At 38.0% G+C, this 21725-nt stretch overlaps 1 protein-coding gene across 2 annotated transcripts in view; it reads right to left on the bottom strand.

The window, feature by feature from the left end:
- FAM13A (family with sequence similarity 13 member A) overlaps nucleotides 1-21725 on the bottom strand; it is a 330318-nt gene that overhangs the window by 117820 nt on the left and 190773 nt on the right. For both annotated transcript variants that reach the window (XM_049630875.1, XM_049630874.1), the window contains exon 7: nucleotides 10324-10487. In XM_049630875.1, the coding sequence (XP_049486832.1) occupies nucleotides 10324-10487 (164 nt within the window). The remainder of the gene's footprint in view (nucleotides 1-10323; nucleotides 10488-21725) is intronic.

The following is a 21725-nucleotide window of genomic DNA, read 5'->3' on the forward strand; positions in this document are numbered from 1 at the left end:
GACATAAGTAGACATCTTTCCAAAGAAGATATACAGATGGCCAACACAGACATGAAAAGATGCTCAACATCACTCATCATCAGAGAAATACAAATCAAAACTACTGTGAGGATGTCACCTCACACCAGTCAAATTGGCTAAAATTAACAACACAGGAAACAACAGGTGTTAATAAGGATGGAGAGAAAGGGAAGCCCTCTTAACACTGTTGGTGGGAATGCAAACTGGTGCACCCATTCTGGAAAATAGTTTGGAGGTTCTTCAAAAAGTTAAAAATAGAGGAGTGCCTGGGTGCCTCAGTCAGTTAAGCATCTGACTCTTGGTTTTGGCTCTGGTCATGATCTCATGCACTAACAGCCCAGAGCCTGTTTGTGATTCTCTCTCTCTGCCCCTCCCCTGCTTGTAGGCATGCTTTTTCTCAAAATAAATAAATAAACTTAAGAAAAAAAAAGTTAAAAACAGAACTATCCTCTGACCCAGCAATTGCACTACTAAGTATTTACCCAAAGGATACAAAAATACTGATTCAAAGGATACACGCAACATATATATATATATATATATTCCCTGTCTTTAATGTTTGATGATTTGTGTAATCTATCTCAGAGTAATCTTGATTGGGGTCCTTTGAGCTTCATGCATATGGATGTCCACATCCCTTCTAGGATTCAGGTAATGTTCAGCCATTATTTCTTGAAAATATATTTCATCATGACCTGAGCTGATATCAAGAGTCAGATGCTCAACCAACTAAACCACCGAGGCACTCCTCAGCCATTATTTCTTTAAATAAACTTTCTTCCCTTTTCTTTCTCTCCTCTCCTTCTGGGACTCCCAAGTTGAAATATATTCATTCACTTGATGGTGTCATGTAGATTCCATATACTTTTTCACTTTTTTCTTTTTAATTTTTGTTTCTCTATATATTCTAAATGACCTGTCTTTATTTTCTGATTCTTCATGCTAAAGTCTGCTGATGAAATTCTCTACTGAATTTTCACTTCTGTCATTATATCCTTACACTTAAGGATTTCTGTTTGGTTCTTTTTTATGGTTTTCATTTCTTCATTACATTTTTAAATTTTTTTCAAGTATTTTTTTATTTCATTTAGTTGTCTGTGTTATCTTGCATCTCACTGAATTAAAAAACATTTTTTTAACATTTATTCATTTCTGAGAGAGAGAGACAGAATGTGAGTGGAGGAGGGGCAGAGAGAGAGGGAGGCACAGAAACTGAAGCAGGATCCAGGCTCTGAGCTGTCAGCACAGAGCCCGACGCGGGGCTGGAACTCAGGGACCGTGAGATCATGACTTGAGTCGAGGTTGGACACTTTTGTCCATGGACAGCCACTAATTTAGTGTTGCTGTGGGGGGAAATGAGAGGAGGACCTCCTATTCTGTTACTTTGCTCTATAATTTTTAAAGTAAATATAAAGACAAAATATGACACATGGCCTAATCTTAAAGAGAACACAGGCATACCCCATTTTATTGAGCTTTGCTTTACTGCACTTTTCAGATACTGCATTTTTTATAAATTGAAAGTGTGTGGCAACCCTGCATCGAGCAAGTCTACTGGTGCCATTTTTCCAACAGCATTATGCTCACTTCATTTCTTCATGTCACATTTTTGCAATTCTCACAATATTTCAAACTTTTCATTATTATTATATTTGTTATGGTGATCTGTGATCAGTGATTATGACTCACTGAAAGCTCAGATAATGGTTAGCATTTTTTTTTAGCAATAAAGCATTAAAAAAATTTTTTTTAATGTTTATTGATTTTTGAGAGACAGAGAGAGACAGAATGTGAGCAGGGGAAGGGTAGAGAGACAGGGAGACACAGAATCTGAAGCAGGCTCCAGGCTCTGAGCTCTCAGCACAGAGCCCCATGTGGGGCACAAACCCATGAGCTGTGAGATCATGACCTGAGCCGAAGTTGGCCACCCAACCAGCTGAGTCACCCAGGTGCCCCAGCAATAAAGCATTTTTAAATTAAGGCATATAGATTGTTGTTTCAGACATAATGCTATTATATACTTAATAGATTATAGTATAGTATAAATATAAAATTTTATATGCACTGGGAAACTGAAAAAATCATTCAACTCACTTTGAGATATCTGCCTTATTGTGGTCATCTGGAAACCAAAGCCGCAATATATGCCAGTATCTAAAATCAAGGTAGTCCTGGAAAGTATGGGTTATGTGGTGGCTGTAGGTATGAGAAAAAGACAAGCACAGAGCTGAGGGAGAAGAAACTGGAAAGACAAGTAGAGGATAGAGCAAGGAGTCTCTTATAGGCTGTGTACATATGAACTACCAAATAGTTCTGAGGAGTATCATCTGTTTAAAAGTTTCTGGGTCTGCAGAGTTGGTAAGGAGTGTGGCAGTAATGAAGCAAAATAAAGACAGTGAGATTGTCAAAGAGTATTTGGGAATTGGCTGGCTATGGGTAGATGATGGGGAGGGGGCAAGAAAGAGTTTGACATATATGAGGGACTAGGCTGACCAGTGTGTTAGAGTGATGTGGGGATATGGCTCAGTAGAGAATTCTCAATGGGAGACAGAGGTGTAGAAGTCATTGTATAGAGTTAGAAGTTGAAGAAAGAGGCATAGGGCCAGCTTGTGTAAAGAAAATGAATCCAGCAGGAGAGGGGAATGCAGAAAATGCAGTAATTATCTAACCACAAGGTGATGGAGGCCTAACTCAGAATTGAGCTCAAGGGGGGAAAATGGAGAAAGGGATGTTGGAGAGACTGAAAACAAAATACTGACAAGGTTTGGTGACTGATTATAGAAAAGGTTTTGAGTCTAGTGCTTGAGTGAATGAAACCCATGGCAAAGTGGAGAGGCAAAGGGGAAGACAAGTTGTCTTTGGTAGGGTGAGTTTATGGTAAAGGCTGAGGTAGAGATAGCTGACAGGCACTAGAATGCTAGAACTGAGTTCAGGTCCAAGATACTTGATTTGAAAACTAGCATGCTATGACTAGATTCACTGTGGAGGGGACAGGAGACAGAGATGGAACAGGTAGCCACGGAAGGAGACATGAAGGTCACTGAATTTGGAGGTGGGAATGGAAGGGAAGGAACATCACAGGTGGAAGCAACACAGGAAATGGGGAATTTTCAAGAATATGTGAAGAACTACAATACGTTAAGTATGATGAAGATTGGTTTTTAAAAAGTAGAAAGTATTTAAAAATACATTCTGTATAAATACACTGAAATAAGTCTAGGAGAATATACAACCAACCTACCATAGCAGGAGGAGAGGGGAAGGAGTTAGAATTATGGAGCCAGGGGGCATCTGGGTGGCTCAGTTGGTTGAGTGTCTGACTCTTGGTATCAGCTCAGGTCATGATCCCAGGGTTGTGGGATTGAGCCCGGCATCAGGCTCTGTGCTGAATGTGGAGTCTGCTTAAGATTCTCTCTTGCTCTCCCTCTGCCCCTCTTCCCCTGCGCTCTCTCTCTCTCTTTACTGAAATAAATAAATTAAAAAAAAAAAGAATTATAGACCCAATGATTCATTGGGAACTTCAGTGTTATCAGTGATGTTTTAAATTTTTCTAAGAATCATCTATTCCCCATACAACTCATCAAAAATATTGAAAAATGGAATAAATGGACAGGAAAGCACTTTTAGAATAAAGCAACTCTCTTGGACAGAAACACTCTCTCAAGAAAAGATTTGTCTTTAATACACGACTTATTGTAGTTTACCTTATTTACCTATCAAGTTAAAAACAACCCTGCAACAAAGTTACTTTCTTTAGTTGTATAGTCTTCATCATATTATTTTAGGTAAATAACTGGCAAATGGTAACTATTTATTCTGATTGCAGAAAAGGAAAGCATTTAAATCACTCTTCATTTCTTTATCTCTTTATGCAAGAGCCAGGTACAAAACTTTCACTGTCTATGTATCTATAGGACCCTCACTGTGGGACAGGAGACCACAACTTCTGTTGACACAGAACCACACTAGGTAACTTTTCTGCTTATGACAATGGACCCCTGACATTTTTTTTAGTGAAAATCCCAGGATGTTGGAGCTTTTTTTCTATGTCTCCCTGAAATACTGATCATTTCGATAACTTCTGATTACAGCACTGCACACCATTACCTAGAATCCTTCCAGATTCTGTCCAAAGAGCTTTCCTTCCCTCTTCTCCCTAAATCAGCTTCCAAGAGGGCCTGGCCTTTATTCCTGCCGCCATACTCTGTCATATTCGATGAAAAGTATGAAGGAACAAATTCTCTTAAAATGTAACAAACATAACCTTCTCTGTAGACAGCATTTACTTACAACAGTAGTTGCATTTTAGCAGTTTGCAATCAAGTGACTTTCTTGTTAGAGTACATCCATTTCTTACTACTCCAGCAATTGTTTGTTCATTTGTTTTGGTACTTGTATTTTTTTAAAATAATGTTATTGAGGTATATTTTATGTATCCTAAAATCTACTTTTCAAGTCTACACAGTTCAGTGATTTTTAGTAACTTTACCAAGTGGTCTAGCTATTGCCATAAATCAGTTTCAGAACATTTTCATTCCCCCCAAATAAAATCCCTCAGGGCATTTACATTAATCTCTGTGCCTCCCTGGTCCTCCACCCCCAGCCCTGGAGAATCACAACTCAACTGGCTATTTCTTTAAACTTGCCTTTTCTGGACATTTCATATAAATGGCAACATACCATACATGGTTTCTTGAGTCTTCACGGATTTTATAGAACAAAACTAGAGATTTTCCTTTGGCCTTTAAGAAAATCACACGTTTAAAGAAGTATATTACCTTTCAAATAAAACCTTGCAATAAATACTATTAAAAATCTAAAAAACTAAAATATTAATCCTGTTTTATTTAAGTTCTAAAATTTAAGAACATTCTGAAGGTAATATAGTGCTAGAAACATGAATGATCACTTAACCTATCTCACACATTGAAACAGATAGTAAGACAGCTATCCCTAAAGCTTTTAATCATTTTAACATCTCCAACTTTACATGTAATAGAACTTACCCTTTTTCCTTTTGAGGATGGATGTGTAACTTTCCCTTCTAGGAAAAATTTTAAATGGCTGGTTTCTTAATATATTAGTTAATGCCTACAGGTAGGTGTGTGTGTGTGTGTGTGTGTGTGTGTGTGTGTGTGTGTGTGTGTGTTATTTTCGTCCTCAGTATCTTTGAAAGGAATAAGAGTATCATGTGTAGCGAAAGGAACTGGAATGTTCCAGCCTTGCTTAAAAGGATGCACCTGTCCAATAACCTCCTGTTTTCTGTGAGTGCCTCTGATCCTCCAAATTTGTACACTGTGCTTAGAGTGTGGAGAAGGGCAGGCACTGACTCCTTTGAAGTAGGCAGGTCAGGTTAGAAATTATGCTTTTCAGTCTATTGTGAGTTTCAGTAATGCACACATCTCAACTACAAAAAAGAATTTTTAATAGTATTTTTGAAACTGCTGCTGTGAGTTTTAGATGACATACATGGATTAGCTAATGCTTTCACTGAATTAAGTGAACATGTCAATAAGTACTTCTGTCTTTGGCTTGGAATTCAGTATAAAATAGATAATTCTACTAAGCTCTAACAAAATCAAGAGATACTTATCCTTAAGCTTTTTTCATTGAATCACTCTAATTGGGACAGATTCTATGAAGAAAAATGATTGTTTATATGATCATAGCCTCAATGCCAATTTTTGAAAATTATAGAAATATGGAAAAAAATGTCATTCATCTAAATAAATTATGCTCCAAGATAGAATCAGCCTGTAAGCAGTAAGTGATATCCCCTCCTTTTTGAACTCTCAAAACATCACACTTTAAGTGTGTAGCTCTCTTTACTTTTATTTTTGCAGCCACTATCTGAAGACTAGAAAATAGTGAATACATGTTGGTAACAACTCATACTTCTATTACATCTTAAGAAGAAATGAGACTCCCTAGAAGAACTGAAATGAAGAAGAAGACCAAGTGAGACAACCTGGGGAAAAATACTGAACAAGGCCTCAACTCTAAACATTCAAAGTTATCAAAACACACTGTTAGCCAAAAATTGCTTCTCAAAAGCCCTAGAAATTAGCCTTTAACCTGTTGTTTAAAAATCATAGGACACTTCACCATTCTGGAAATCTCAGTACCAAAAGGTTCTTTCTTGGTTTTATCTTTGTTATTAACTAATATGGTAATTCTGCTGTAAACCAAACCATGAGGTATAAAAGTGGTGCACTGATTTTTAAAGTGCAGACAGAACGATTTTTTTTTTGTAAAGTAAACCAAACTCACCAGGTCATAGACCAAACAAGAATAAATTCTGCTAAATTTTTTTTCCACAAAGAGCAACTACAGAATAAAAAAATCAATACTAGGAAAAACCCAGCTAAAGGCTGCCTGGACAATTCCTAGAAAAAAAGTTGGTAAACCAAAGTAAATCTTGTATTAGGTAATAGGCACACAACAGTGTATTTAATACACTATTGCCAACCTTTCTGTTTTAAGACTGGCACAACTAATCAACTGTTAAGGAAAATCTTCCTTAAAGACTTAGAAAAAGTTGTGTGTATATCACATATACCACTTTGAATCTATTTAAAAATTTATGAACTAGGGTGCCTGGGTGGCTCAGTTGGTAAAGCATCCTACTTTGGCTCAGGTCATAACCTCGTGGCTCGTTGGTTCAAGCCGTGCATTGGGCTCCATGCTGAAAGCTCAGAGTCTGTAGCCTGCTTGGGATTCTGCGTCTCCCTCTCTCTCTGTCCCTCCCCCATTTGTGCTCTATCAAAAATAAACACTAAAAAATTAAAAAAAATTATGAACTAATAACTTGTTCTGGACAATAAATAGAAACAGCTTCATCAGTGCATTTTTGAAATGAAAATTGCCATAATATCCATTCTCTTACTTCAAAGATATATGAAGGATTTAAAGTTTATTTTTAGTTAAATTTATTTTAATTATCTCCATTTGTCTTTTGACAATTTGTCTCACCATCTATGAAGAGGTATATAAACAGTAAATAGTAAAATCTCTGAATGGACATTACAGATTATGGACAGAGACAAGAACTTGGATGAGTTAATACTGCATGATGATGAGTAGCATGGTTTCTCTCTCTTTTTTTAAAGTATTTATCTCTGAGAGAGAGAGAGAGAGAGCGAGCATGCTCAGGAGAGAGCAGAAACGGGGGAGGAGGAGAGAGTGAGGGAGAGAGAGAGTCCTAAGCAGGCTACATGCTGGTCATGGAGCCTCATGTGGGGCTCAATCTCACCAACCATGAGATCTTGACCCAAGCTAAAATCAAGAGTCAGATGCTCAACTGACTGAGCCACCCAGGTGCCCTATGAAACTTTTTCCCTTTCATTTTCTGCCTGGATGAATTCAAAAAAAGATACAAAGAACAAATATTAAAATTTTTCTTTTCATTATTTCATTAAGGCATTCCTGGCATAACTCTCTACCAAGTAATTTCAGAAGATAACATCTACACTAGCTCTTGTCACCCAGCCACTTGACTCGGATATTTAAACTAGAGAAGAAAACTTTAAAAAGGTCCAGTATTTCTATCTTTGGCCTTTATTATTTTTGGAACTTTCCTCACTGCCCAAGGCCAGTTCCTCCACTGATAACACCCTTGCCGTTCAGTGGTGAAGACTGTACATTGCACAAACCCGGCCCCAGCAGCACAGCTATCCAGCAGGTGCGTAGCCTGTGCTTCTCAAGATGTTGCTCCCTCGTTTCCGAATTCCCTCTGGATGCCTTGTTGTAGTACCTCCAGGCTAGGAACATCAGCGTCTTTCTGTCCATGCACGCAAACCGGCCTTACAGTTGTTAAAATATTTTAACACCCCAAATGGAGTAAAACAAACAAAACAAGCCCAACCCTTTCTGGACCGAGTCCACTCGTGCCCTCTGTCAAAGTGCAGACTCGTCTGCCCCTTTGCCAAGGCTCACAGGTGGCGCTGGGTCCACCATGTGGCCTTCTCACTGATCCCACGCACCTATAACCTCTCCTTCCGCACAGATGCCACAGGAGCCTTTATAAAATACAAGTCTGCTTGGATTGCCCGCCAATCCAGCGGGCATCCTACTTTGGCTCAGGTCATAACTTCGTGGCTCGTTGGTTCAAGCCCTGCATTGGGCTCCATGCTGAAAGCTCAGAGTCTATAGCCTGCTTGGGATTCTGCGTCTCCCTCTCTCTCTGTCCCTCCCCCATTCGTGCTCTATCAAAAATAAACACTAAAACATTTTTAAAAATTATGAACTAATAACTCGTTCTGAAGGCTCGCAGATATTCCTGAGATCACATTCTGTCATGGTCAAGAGAAAATCCAAAGCCTTTAATATGGGGGACAGTTTTTCATGATCTGATCTATTCAGCCTCTTAGCCCACCTCTAGCCTCATCTACATTCTAAACCCCAGGGTCCTGAATCCACTGCAACACTTGCTGTTCTCTGAGCTGTCCTCACCACCCTGCATGTCCTGGCACATGTTGTTTCCTTCCAGGAGCACCTTGTCTCGATTTACCTGCCCCCCAAACTTCTACTTATCCTACTAGTCCTATTTCTAAAGTTGTCCTCTTTCTGAAACCTTCTCTGACTCTCCTCTCCAGACGTGGTCTGTTCCCCTCCTCTGGCCTCACACAGCACCCTGGGTATTGTACTGGAAGCTTTTTAAGAGCACCTGAATCTTACTTATGACTTTATCACCAGACCATTTCACAGTGCTTGGTAGATGATGGGCATCTAGTATATGTGTGTTTAATGATCACAATTCAAGTTTTATTTATTTTTCCTCTGTGCCCCCAAGTGTAAGACTTAGGTCTCTTAATTCTCTGAATTGCCAGCACCAGCAAGTAAATGCCACATAACTAGATCTCCATAAAGATTAATGACAGTTGAATGAATCAATACTATAACTAACTCCAGCCCTCCCTTGTCTCACTGATCCTGCAGGCTGATGAAAGATTACTTTTTCTAATATATAATTTTCCATGGTTCCCATCACCTACTCCTACCCAGGTGAAACTTTTACTGGCTTCCTATTACTTACAGGATGAAGCCCACTTCCCTAGCTCAGTTCTTTTGCATAGAAATGCACTTTCTTTGACCTTCACCAACACTCTCTTCCCCCTTTGCATCTCAGCTTAGGCTTTCCCTGCCCAAACTAAAATTGTCTTTGCGTGAGTCTGGGACATTAACCCGATTTAGTTTCTTAATATCCCCACTTATTAGAGCTGAAATGATCTTCACAAGCTCCCCACTGCCCCCCGCCCACTTTTTCTAAGTGTTTTCCTATTACTCCCTTCACTAAAATGTAAGTTCCATAAACACAGGGGCCTGGTTGGCCTTGTTCAATGCTGCATCCCTGATCCTAAAGCAGTTCCTGGAACCAGAGATTAAGTGCTGATCATTTGTTCAGTGAAGGAAAGACTAAATGCAAAAATACTTCTAGTTGGCATTCAAGGTCCTCAGTGACCTGGGTGCCCTCCATTTTCCCAGCCTTATCTCCAACCAATTTCTCACATGATACCTGTTTGCTATTTCCCAAATATCTCTATTAGACTTCCTGACTAGGCCTTCTTTTTCTTCCTATTTAAATTCTCTTCATCTTTTATAGGAATTCCTTCTTTCATAAGGCAATCCAAAGTGGTAAGCTCCTGAGCTATATTATTTATCTAGTTAATGTCTTAAATATCTTTCAATTCTCTAGAGCTTTCTTATAATGGATTTTTTAATAAATGGGCTTTAAGTTATAACAAAAGACTGAAAATTCTTAAAGGAAAAAACTTCCAAATGCTAGGAGTTAATAAGATTCAGACTCCATTTTATCTATTAAAAAAAAAAAACCCTACATGTCTTCTTCAAGTATAACAAAGAGGTTTGCTTTCCGGTATAATGTGCAACATAATAAATAATTAAAATGATACATTCAAATGTGTTAGTGACAGCTGGTTCCAGTAACAACTCTGATGTCCATTTTGACTGCAAATAATACTGGCCACTGACCATATTATGAAAAGGGAACCAAGAAGTAACTCTTCCCACTTACACCTCTGAGCCTAGCACAGTCCAGTTGACTAGATACTTTGTTTTAAAACATAAACAAAAAAGTACATATAACAAATCAGGAACACTTCTGTGGTAAGAACTATTACTCAAAACAATTCTCAAAACTTAGAATGAGTTTTAAATAGTTTTACTGGTCTGCATCCTGTTGACCCCAGTGGTAGTTACATGCAAACATTCCTAAGTATGCCAGGCTATACATGGGAGCAGACAATACACGATGTAACATGTAAACAAAAGAAACATGCCAACCTGGATACCAACTTTGCACCACTAGCATCTTCTGCTGAATTCACATCATTCCAGTAGGGTTTTCTACGACTTAGCCGCAGGCTGACCTGAGGAACACCATCTGACAGCTCTGGTTGTGGTACTCTGTGTGACTGAATAGATCCCTCACTCCTGGATTTGGGGATCTAGAAAATACAATTTGAGGAGGAGGGCGGATTTAAAAAAATCTTTCAGATTAAGTTATCAAAGATAATTTGTTCTAACTTATTAGTAACCTAATGTATTAATGACATTCCAGAAAAATACCAACCTAGGTATAGAATTTAAAATATTAAAAATAAATTGCTAAAAAGCAAAGGGCACAGGGAAGGGGAGATATCAACACTTCCAAGGGGAACTTTCAAACCATATACAGCCCACATCCCTTTCCTGGATTCTGATACAAATCTTCCCCAGGCTTACCCCCTCCCTCCCTCCCCTAGCCCCCACGATTAGAATAATTATGCTGTGTAATGAGAGATTATGAGAGTATATCAGAGTGGCAACCTGGAGTGAAGGAAAGAAGAAATAGAAAAAGACAGGGGAAAAAAAGGGCTGAGAACCAGTGAAATGAAGGATGACAATATCAGAAAGGTGTCTAGAAATATTTACTACCAACAAGTAAAATCTGTACCAGTTCGCTAATAGTTTCTGTTGTCATCTTCTTTTATAGGGCAAAGTATGGTGTAATACACTTTTAACTAAAGAAATAGCTAGGAAAAATGCACCTTTTTAGTTCTCTTCTGTCTCTAGAGGCATGAACACAACACAAGTGCCAAGTAAACCCTGGTGTACTGACTTCTCCTATCTGAGGTTATGTGCTCCCTCCAACCCCAGAAACATCCTCATGCTTTTATATTGCATCAGAAACAATGTGAGTACAATTGATATCCTTCTCCTGAAATTGTGTAAAAATCATGTGAGAGTTTCAGGAAAAATTCAAACCCTCAGATCAATTGTATTTGTTACACCGGAAGCTCTTTCTCATCTCCTGGACTTTTCTTATACTTGTCCTTCAACTGGAATGTCATCTATTCATCACTGGCCACTCACCAATTGCCTAAGACCAAACCAAATCTTAACTTCCTTTGAGGCTGAGAGAAGAATCCACTTCCCTGGGCGCCTGGGTGGCTCGGTTGGTTGAGCGTCTGACTTTGGCTCAGGTCATGATCTCACGGTTCATAGGTTCGGGCCCTGCATCGGGCTCAGTGCTGACATCTCAGAGACTGGAACCTGCTTTGGATTCTGGGTCTCCCTCTCTCTCTGCTCCTCCCCTACTCAAACTCTGTCTCTCTCTCAAACAACCTTTCCCAACTTTGAATTCCTGTAATATAATGCCACAAAATCCATGCTTGATCTCATGTCGCCTGATAGTTGTTTTATATTTCTAAGTTATATGGCTTCAGCCAGATGTCTGGACACAGAGATTATAGTCTCATTCTCTTCCCCTTTCTCCTCCTCTACCGTGTCCTTTTCCTCCACTTATTTATATTACTATTTTTAACATTTTAGCCATTGAGTCTAGTTAAGTTTTGAACCCATTAATACTTATTGTCAGACAACACACTTTTTTTTTAGAAGATATTTTTTCTTTTCTTTCTTTCTTTTTTAAGTTTATTTCGAGAGAGTGCATGAGCAGGGGAGGGGCAGAGAGAGAGGAAGAGAGACAGAATCCCAAGCAGGCGTTGCAGTATCAGAACAGAGCCCAACATGAGGCTCAAACCCATGAACCATGAGATCATGACCTGAGCCAAAACCAAGAGTGAGATGTTTAACCCACTGAGTCACCCGGGTGCTCCAACAACATACTTTTCAACTGTAAGATATTCCAAAGACACTGACTGACCAAGAAACTAGGGTAACAGGCAATTAAAAAAAGTAATATGGGGACAGTTATAAACATCAATATTTAATAAATTCATACCTCTATGAGAATTACAAAAATAACACATGAAAATAATTTAGCAAATAGTTACATTTACCACAGAGCAAAGTAAGTACTCAAAATATTAATTTTAATATTAATTTAAATTAATTTAATATTAATAACTTATTAATATTGTTAAGTAAAACTTGCCCAAATCTGACAATTACCAATGAATTGTTCCATTACATTTCTCTGTAGAGTATTCACAAAAGTTCATGAAAATCAAGGGAAAGTGAATTTTTTAAAATTATAAACTATAGTTCACTGAGATATTTGCCAAGATTACTTATGAAAGAAATATTTAGGTAAACAGCAAGAGAACATATTAAAAGTACAAATATATGCTATTATATATTTCATAAAAGGGGCTCTTTTGCATGTGGCTATTTTTCATATGAGTAGACAGGAAAAATAAATACACTGAAAAAGCAGTAAGATTTCAAACTAGTTAGCTAAAAAATCTCATACCCAGACTTAATTCTCTCAATATTAAAACAAATATAAGAACAGTTGTTTGGCAACATTTTATGGTGTTAAAATAAGGACATAGCATTTTAAGTTCAGTGATAATTTGGGGGTTCTAAAGTTGATTCAATAGTTTATGTAAAGGAGAAATATTCTAAGGTAGAAAGGTAACATGTAGCTGATTCCACTTGGTCAGTTTACATTAAAATAGACTACATAACACAGATCACTTAAGACTCAGATACCATGAACTATATCAGGCACATTTTTCAAAGTATTTTTCTGTGATGATTTAATCTCTATAAAAATAAAATAGAGGGGCGCCTGGGTGGCTCAGTCCATTAAGCATCTGACTTCGGCTCAGGTCATGATCTCATGGCTCATGAGTTGGAGCTCCACCTCGGGCTCTGTGCTGACAGCTCAGAGCCTGGAGCCTGCTTTGGATTCTGTGTCTCCCTCGCTCTCTGCCCCTCCCCCACTCACGCTCGGGTGTGTGTGTATGTGTGTGTGTGTGTGTGTGTGTGTGTGTGTGTCTCTCTCTCTCTCAAAAATAAACATTAAAAATTTTTTTTTAAATACAACAGGATTGTCATTAGCCATGAACTTTAAAATATAAATTTATTAATATATACTAAAGTAGTCCAAAGAGCTGAGCTTATGCACAAGGACATGAAAACACCACATGAAGCCTATGAGAGAACAAAATTGTTAGAAAAAGGTAGGTCAGTAACTCTGAGACCATTAGAACTATAGAGTGTATATATACACACACACACATATATATACACACACTATATATATACACTATATAAATATATATATACACTATATATATACACTAAATATACACTATATATACATATAAACTATATAAATATATATATACACTATATAAATATAAATATACACACACACATTTTAAAAGGAATGCATGTTTTTAAAGGAGATAAATGATACCATCATGAAGATGTACCTTCAAGACTACACATTTCATTACAGATATGATTACTGTAGGAAAAATAGATAAAAATTTAAAATCGGCTGCTCTACCTTTGTCATTAATTTTAGTACAAATGTATTAACTTTGAGAAAAGTAAAGAGATCACTGTCTTTGCCTTAGCTGGAATTGAGCTTTGATTTGAGCCTTGGCCTTATAAGGTAGGTAGAAGAGATAGTTTTATTTTTATGCTCTGAGTGTCCACCTCAGATTGTGTAACGTTTACACTTTAAGGTGGTATTCAGGGCTCCTTTCATCATAGAACTCTCGGAGGAGGAGGAAGACCCCAGTTATCCAAGGCAAAGGATATAAGGAGACATCTTATTACAGTGTAGCCTTAAAGCAGTTGTTCTCTCCAGCAGCCAGTTTTGTCCGGAGACATTACTGGTTGTCATGATGGGGATGAGTGGGTGTGCTACTAGAGTCTAGTGGGTAAAGACCAGGAATGTGATGAAGCATCTTACAATGCACAGGACAGCCTGTCACAAAAAAGAGTTATCTGATCCAAAATGTCAGTAGAGCTAAAGCTGAGAAACTCTGATTCAGGGGTATGGTAAGAAGAAACCTGTATTGACCCAGCTCCTCTTTTTCTATCCTTTTCTTCTGGCTCCACCCTCCCTTTTTTTTTTTTTTTTTTTTTTGCCATTGCCAAGATGTAATGGGCCCAGGTCAGCTATAGGTTTAGCAAAAATGGGCCAGCCAGGTCATCTAGGCCTGCCTTGTCTAGTCATGGGTGATATTGATTCCGTGAGGTTCAGTCAAGCTCTGTGGGGCAGGGACTCCAAATAGGGCTAAAAGCCTGACTATGATAAATGGAGTTCATGTGCTTCGAGAGATCCACCTGCAGTTTCCCTCATAATATGTGGCTGCAGTTAGAAAACTGCCAACCATCTGGAATACTGAGGTGACAAAGCTTTTCCTTTCCACTGGAGATATCCATTAAGTCACAGCAGACTTGGCTTCGTTATTTTTAGTGATTGCTTCATGATACTGTACTTGAAGGTGAAAACTATAAAAGCCCCCAAACCATTTATGAAAAACACTTTGCTCAGAAGAATTCTGCCATTGACTGTTTGAGATAAGGATCTAGGCACTTGTTGTGTGATTGATGTGTATAACCGAAATACTAACAATTCCAGAGACTGTAAAAAGAGCACATTCCATGCATGTATTTGCAGGTATGGAATAGTCTAACACAAGTAATTCAAGCTGCTTTAGATTTTGAGATGCCATGGGGCTAGAAACAAAAGAATAAGCTTTGATAAAGTAAAATTAGGAAATATTCTCCTGAATGTTGCTGCTATTAGTTGTAAAGATGTAGTGTTACTCTGTGTTAGGCATGGTTCCATGAGATTTATGTCAATTAATCTATTTAATTGTCATGACAACCCAAAGAGGCAGGGACTATTATCACCATCTCACAAATGAGGAAACTGAGGCATTAAGAGTTTGAATTACTTGTTCTATTGAGTAAGTGGCAGAACTACAGTTACAACCCAGGGAATCAGGCCTCAGTACTCGTGCTTACCATTACTTTCTATATCTGGTTACATGTTAAACATTAGAATTGCAAGAAGAAAAGACACTTTTGGATGAAAGTCACGTTACAGTCCATAACGCAAACCATTTTCTTCCTTTTGGCATTAGTAGTTAAAACTCTCTTTAAATTTATCTCTCTGGCATCTACTGAACTGTTCTAGCAGTATAATCTTAGGAGAAAAAGTCAGTTATGAGGACAAAACTATACAGAAAATGTATTCATATTTTTTTATTTATAATGGGCCAAAAATGTAAGCATTTTACAAAGTCAAATTACTATCATAGGCAATTATAGCACATCTATATTTTGAAGGATATCTCAGCCATTAAAATATCTCTAAAGTTTTTAATGAGACTGTGAAATTGTGTTATGATATATAATACAGTGTGAGCCCATTGAGCAAATAAAAATGCATATAGGTATATACCTCCAATAAAACTCAGATCATCACCATACTTAAAACATACAAAAATAAATTTCAAAGGCCAAAAACAAATTTTGTCACAGTCAACACTGCCAATATTTTAACATGGTCTCATCTTTAAAAATTGAACAGGAAATCCAGAACCAGAAAAACATCTGTGAAACCAGGCTCTGATTTACCTTTATACATTGATGTGACTAACAACATTAAAAAATCATGTGCCTCAATTTAATATTTATCCATATGAATCTATCACTGTGAGGCCACAATTGTAAGTCATAAGTACAGGCCCTCCATCCCCCCAGGCAACTGCAGGGTAAGAGTTGTGTGTCCTACAGGACTGAAACAAAGGGATGGCAGGTGAGTCAGGAGGAAAGGCTCAGTTGACTAGACTGGGACCAGTCTCTAAAATCCAAATCTCCCTTTTCTTTCTGTAGGTGGAGTGAGTTCACTGCTTATTATGGGTTTCTTCCCAGCAAAGTAATGTGCATATGAATCAAGTGCAGGAAAATTTATGGGTCTTTAGAATGATTTGATAGTTATCTATCTGTGTTTGAGAGACAAGATGAGCCTACGGTCCTCCTACTATGCCGCCATCTCAGCTCCCCTCCTCAAGTGCAGGACAATTTATAACAACAATTTAGAATGCTATCAAAGTAGTTTTAAGTTTTTTGAAGTTCAAGCATAAAAAAAATAATATTTTGGTCTTAGGAGTCACCCTAAGTCCTGGTCAGTTGCTGGGCTTGCATTTTGAAATTAGAAAAACTGTTAAGTCTATTCTTTTCATCCTCAGATACTTTGAGCTCTGTTTAGAATAGGGCAGAAAATCACAATCAAGGCTCAAATAATGAAGGAAGTTGTGACAGAAGGAGTCTGAAAAGTTAATTTTTAACATTTAGACGTTCTAAATAAAGACTATTAGACTGTCTCATCTCCTTGACCGTTTTTTCCCTCTGCTTATCATTTGTATGGAAGAGGGCATAGCCTCTTGCCAAACTTAATGCTCATTCAAGTCATAATCTTCATAAGAAGAAATGGTGAAATAACGGAGCACTAGAAAAGAGATGTTAAACTCTGATTTTTTTAAAAAGACATTTCTAGGGTAAAAAAGGTTAAAAAAAAGTCCTCTAAATCTGAAAAAAGCCTTTGTTTTTAATTAAAAATATCTAAGTTTGCTTTTCAAAAGTGAGGTTTTTTTTTTTTTTTTTTTTACTAAACAGCTGCAGTTCTTCTGATAATCTGATCAATCTATTATGTGCCAGCGACAGTGCTAATTGATGGCCCAGGTTTTTTTCTGAGAAAGCTATTAACATGTTTTAGGGAATTTGGGGGAATTTCTTGTACATACTTTTCCTTCCTTCCTTCCTTCCTTCCTTCCTTCCTCCCTCCCTTTTTTTGTAAAAGTGGGTCAGTGTTAAAGTTATAACTAATTAAAATCTCATCTTGATCTAAGTTTTAGTCTGTACTTTAGAATAAAATCACTTTAACTTTGTTAGAAAAATTGTGTACAAAGACAAAAATTTCACAATTAAAAAAATAGTTTATCTTGAAAGAGATCAGATAGAGCAATTACAGGTTCAGAGTGTGTACCAATCAAGTAAGGAACCCTCAGCACTTGGTGTTACTTAACTGTTCTCTTTTCATCTCCTTTCCCCTCTGCAAAGGTAGGTGCCTCACAGCAGAGATTTTTTGTTTGTTTTGCTAACTGCTGTAGCCTTGGCTCCTAGAACAGCACCTGGCAAATAGTAGGCAACCACTATATATTTGTGTAATAAATGAACAAATGAATGACCAAACTAAACATCATCTACCTTCCTCCCAGAAACACTGAAATGTTAACAGATTATCCGTTGATACGATAAAGTAAATTCATTCTCCTGTGTAAGCATTGCTCTTATTTTAGAAATTTCATTTATATTGTTTCAAATCTTGTAAGTTAATTTTTAAAATGGCTATGGTACAGAAATGGGAAGAAGGGGCAGGAAGCTACATTTACTCAGCATAAGCGATCCCACAGTAGAGCCGTCTGACCTGGGACATAGGCTCAAGAAAGTCTCACCTTTTTAGAATCTGCTCACAGATCAATCTGTACATGGCAGTAAGCTGAGGCTTATTCACATCAACACAGTTCCAACTGCTATTTTACAAAGTTATTCATTTATGTCCCTGACTTCAGGTCTTTTACCAGGGAAAAAATTCACGCAGAAAGTAATTGTAAAGTGAGCAGTTTAGGAATTTACATAGAAGACTTTCAAAAATTTTCCTTCTATTAGTAAAATAAAAATTTGCTTTAAAATTTTTGATCACTGGGGCGCCTGGGTGGCGCAGTCGGTTAAGCGTCCGACTTCAGCCAGGTCACGATCTCGCGGTCTGTGAGTTCGAGCCCCGCGTCAGGCTCTGGGCTGATGGCTCGGAGCCTGGAGCCTGTTTCCGATTCTGTGTCTCCCTCTCTCTCTGCCCCTCCCCCGTTCATGCTCTGTCTCTCTCTGTCCCAAAAATAAAAAAAAAAAAAAAAAAAAAAAAAAAATTTTTTGATCACTTATTTCTAATTATCAAAATCAATGATCAATCAATGAGAATGTTTATCATCTCATCCCAAATACAATCTTTTGACCTCAAGTTCTTGCTAATGTAGAGGACAGGATTATACAGGGTGAAGGAGTCTTAAAATAGGCTGTTCTCTGGAAGCTTATTCCAAAAGGATGCTACCAACACTGGAAGGAATGCTGTGAAAAAGTGGTTCTGACCCAGTGGGGCACATCACAATATCCTTTGGAGATTTAAAAAGTACACCTGCCTTAATTTATCCTACCACCCCATTTCTCAGTCTGAAGGAATATCTCTGAGACAGATCCTGGGCAGGTGAATTAGAAACAAACACCTTAGAATAATATGTGCTGCTGCTGATTCAAAGTTTTAAAATTTGCCAAGAAGCAAATAATTTCTCTTTGAGGTTTTGAAAATAAGTGTTGAAGTAAAAAAAAAAAAAAAACCATTATATAACTGAATTGTTTGATTATAGCTGGTCATATAAGTTCCACATTTATACCAGAAAAATTAGGTGGAAAATTAACAAATCAGATGTTTATTTTAGAACCACTCAGGTTTTGAATTGAAGAGAGGTCTACTCCAACTCCTTTATTTCAAAAATAAAGTCTAGGGGTGCCTGGGTGTCTCAGTTGGTTAAGTGTCTGACTCAGATCATGATCTCACAGTTCGTGAGTTTCAGCCCCTTATCAGGCTCTGTGCTGAAAGCACAAGGCTTGCTTGGGATTCTCTCTCTCTCCCTCTCTCTCTGCCCCTCCCTTGCTCATTCACTCTCTCTCAAAAATAGATAAACATTAAAAAAAAATGAAGTCCAGGGGTCCAGAGAACTGAAATGAGCTGCCCAAGGTTGTATAGATGAAGGAAAACTGGCTATTAAAAGCCCTTTCTCCTGACCAAACTGACAGTGAGAAATAAAGTGATAAAGTGTAAAATTCGGGGCAAACTAGCCGATTAGTGGTAATCCAAGGAGGCAACATACCTTCTGTGGCCCAGATGGCAAGACCTTGGGCCAGGAGCATGCTGCCATTGTGTGAAGTTGTAAGCTACCTGGTACAGTCTCATTATCGGTGCCAGCCTGACATACAGGTTTTGTTTATTTGAGAAAAACGCACTTCTATCTTGTTTAAGTCAATGTTGTTCGGGGTTTATTTATATGCAAGCGAACCTAATCCAAACTGATACAAGATTTTGCTCAAATACTACTTTATCAGTAACGACTTCTTTGACACAATTTAATAAATAGCAGAATTCTCCCTTATGCACTACTCCCCACTTCCCTGATCTTGCTTTATTTATCTCCACTGCACATAATACCATCTGACACACTGTATATTTACTTTTGCTTATTTATTTGTTGTCTTTTCCTCCTACCCAGATATAAATTCTATGAAGGCAAAAACCCTCATGGGTTTGTGTTACAAACATGGTGGGATGGAGGGAGGGCTAAGGAAGGGCATGGCTCACCTTAAAGGGAAATATAACCACTTACTTTTATTGGGTCAAAATTTAGTCACATGGTGACACACAGCTGCCTGGGAAGTTAGAGCAAGTAGTCTTATAGATGTAATTCAGTGTATAAAGCCAAGGGAGGGAGGGAGAATAGGTTTTGGGGAGGCCACTGGCAGTCTTGAACACAGACCTAAAAATAAAGAAAGAAAGAAAGAAAGAAAGAAAGAAAGAAAGAAAGAAAGAAAGAAAGAAAGGTCTGAAAGGGATGTTTGGGGAGGAACACTCCAGATAGAGAAAAGAGCAGGGCAAAGGTCCTGAGAAGGAAGCATGACTCCCAAGTCTGAGGGACAGTAAGGAGGTCACTGTGGCTGGAGCTGAATGAATCAGAGGAGTGGCAAGAGATGAGGCCAGTGATGTAGCAAGAGGGCCCAGATCATGTACACCCATAGGTATTTTAAAGACTTTGGTTTTTACCTTGAGCAAACAGAAACTATTTGGAAGATGTTGAACAGAAAAGTAACGTGTCTGACTTTTGTTTTAACAGGGTCATTACTATTGCATTGAGAAGAGACTTGTAGAAGGGGCAGAGTAATACAAGGATACCAACTAGGAAGTAGCCGAGATGCTTATGGCTTGAATCCAGGAGCTGGTTAGAAGGTATTATTAGATTCTGGATATAACCTGAATGTGGAATCAACAGGATTTGCTGAAGCACTGGATGTGAGGCAGGCAAGAGTCAAGGATGATGAAACTGCCATCAGGGAGTTAGGAAAGATAGCAGGGAGTATAGATTTTGGTGGGTAAATCAGGAGTTTATAGCCTTGGATGTGCTAAAAACTTTAATAACTTTGGACATGCATGCACCTAACAGAGAGTTGGAGACAGCTGGATATAGTAGTTGGAATTGAGAAACTTGGACTGAAAATACAAGTTTAGGAGCCATCTATATATATGGATGATATTTAAAAACTAAGTAATTAGAAATGATTGTCTAGGGAGTGAATCTAAATAGAGAAGGGAAGAGATCAGACCAAGAACTGATATCCAGAGCATGCCAAGGTTGGAGAAAGAAGACCCAGAGAGACTGAGGAGTGAACAGTGAGGTAGAAGAAAAACTAAGAGAATATCCTGAAAGGCAAGGGTAAAGGGATTCAACAGGGAAGGAATAAATACAGTTACCATGTTATAAAACAATTCCAAAACATGTATCTACATAAAGACTTGTACATGAATGTTTATAGCAGCATTAACTGTTATAGCCAAAAAGTGGAAACAACTCATATGTCCATCTACTGATGTCTGGGTAAGCAAAATGTGTCTATCTGTACAATGGAATACTATTCAACTATAAAAAGGAATGGAGTACTGATGCATACTATAACATAGATGAATCTCAAAAATATTACGCTAAGTGAAAGAAGGAAAACATAAAAAGACACATAGTGTATTATTCCATTTATATGAAATGTTAAGAACACACAGATCTACAGAGACTGAGAGTGGCTCAGTGACTTCCAGGGACTGAGCAATGGGAAGTGACTGCATATGGGAATGGGGTTTGCTTTGGATGAAGGTGTTCTGGAATTAAACAGTGTAGACAGTTGCACAATTTTGTAAATATACTAAAAAATCACTGAATTCTAATTTTAAAAGTGAATTTTATGTACATAAATTATATCTCAGTAACACTGTTATTTAAAAGAGAAAGACGGTGTGATCAAGTGTGTCAAATGCTGCTGACAGGGTGAAGAGGATGAAAACTGAGAATTGACCCCTGAATCTGGCAGTGTGTCGTCACTTGACAAGAGCTGCTTCATTCACGTAGTGGGACTGATTAGAGCGGGTCCAGGGAGAATGTAGAAGAGGAAGTGAAAACAGCAAGCTTATATGGTTCTTTTGAGGAGTTTTGTTGTAAGGAAATGAGTGATTGCTAAAAGGGGCTGTGGAGTCAAGGGAGAGGTTTTTTGTTTTGTTGTTTCATTTTTTTTAATAAGGAAGGAAACAGTATAGCATATTTCTATGCTAATGGGAATGA

The sequence above is a fragment of the Panthera uncia genome, chromosome B1 (assembly GCF_023721935.1).
Source record: "Panthera uncia isolate 11264 chromosome B1, Puncia_PCG_1.0, whole genome shotgun sequence".
NCBI classification, from domain to species: Eukaryota; Metazoa; Chordata; class Mammalia; order Carnivora; family Felidae; genus Panthera; species Panthera uncia.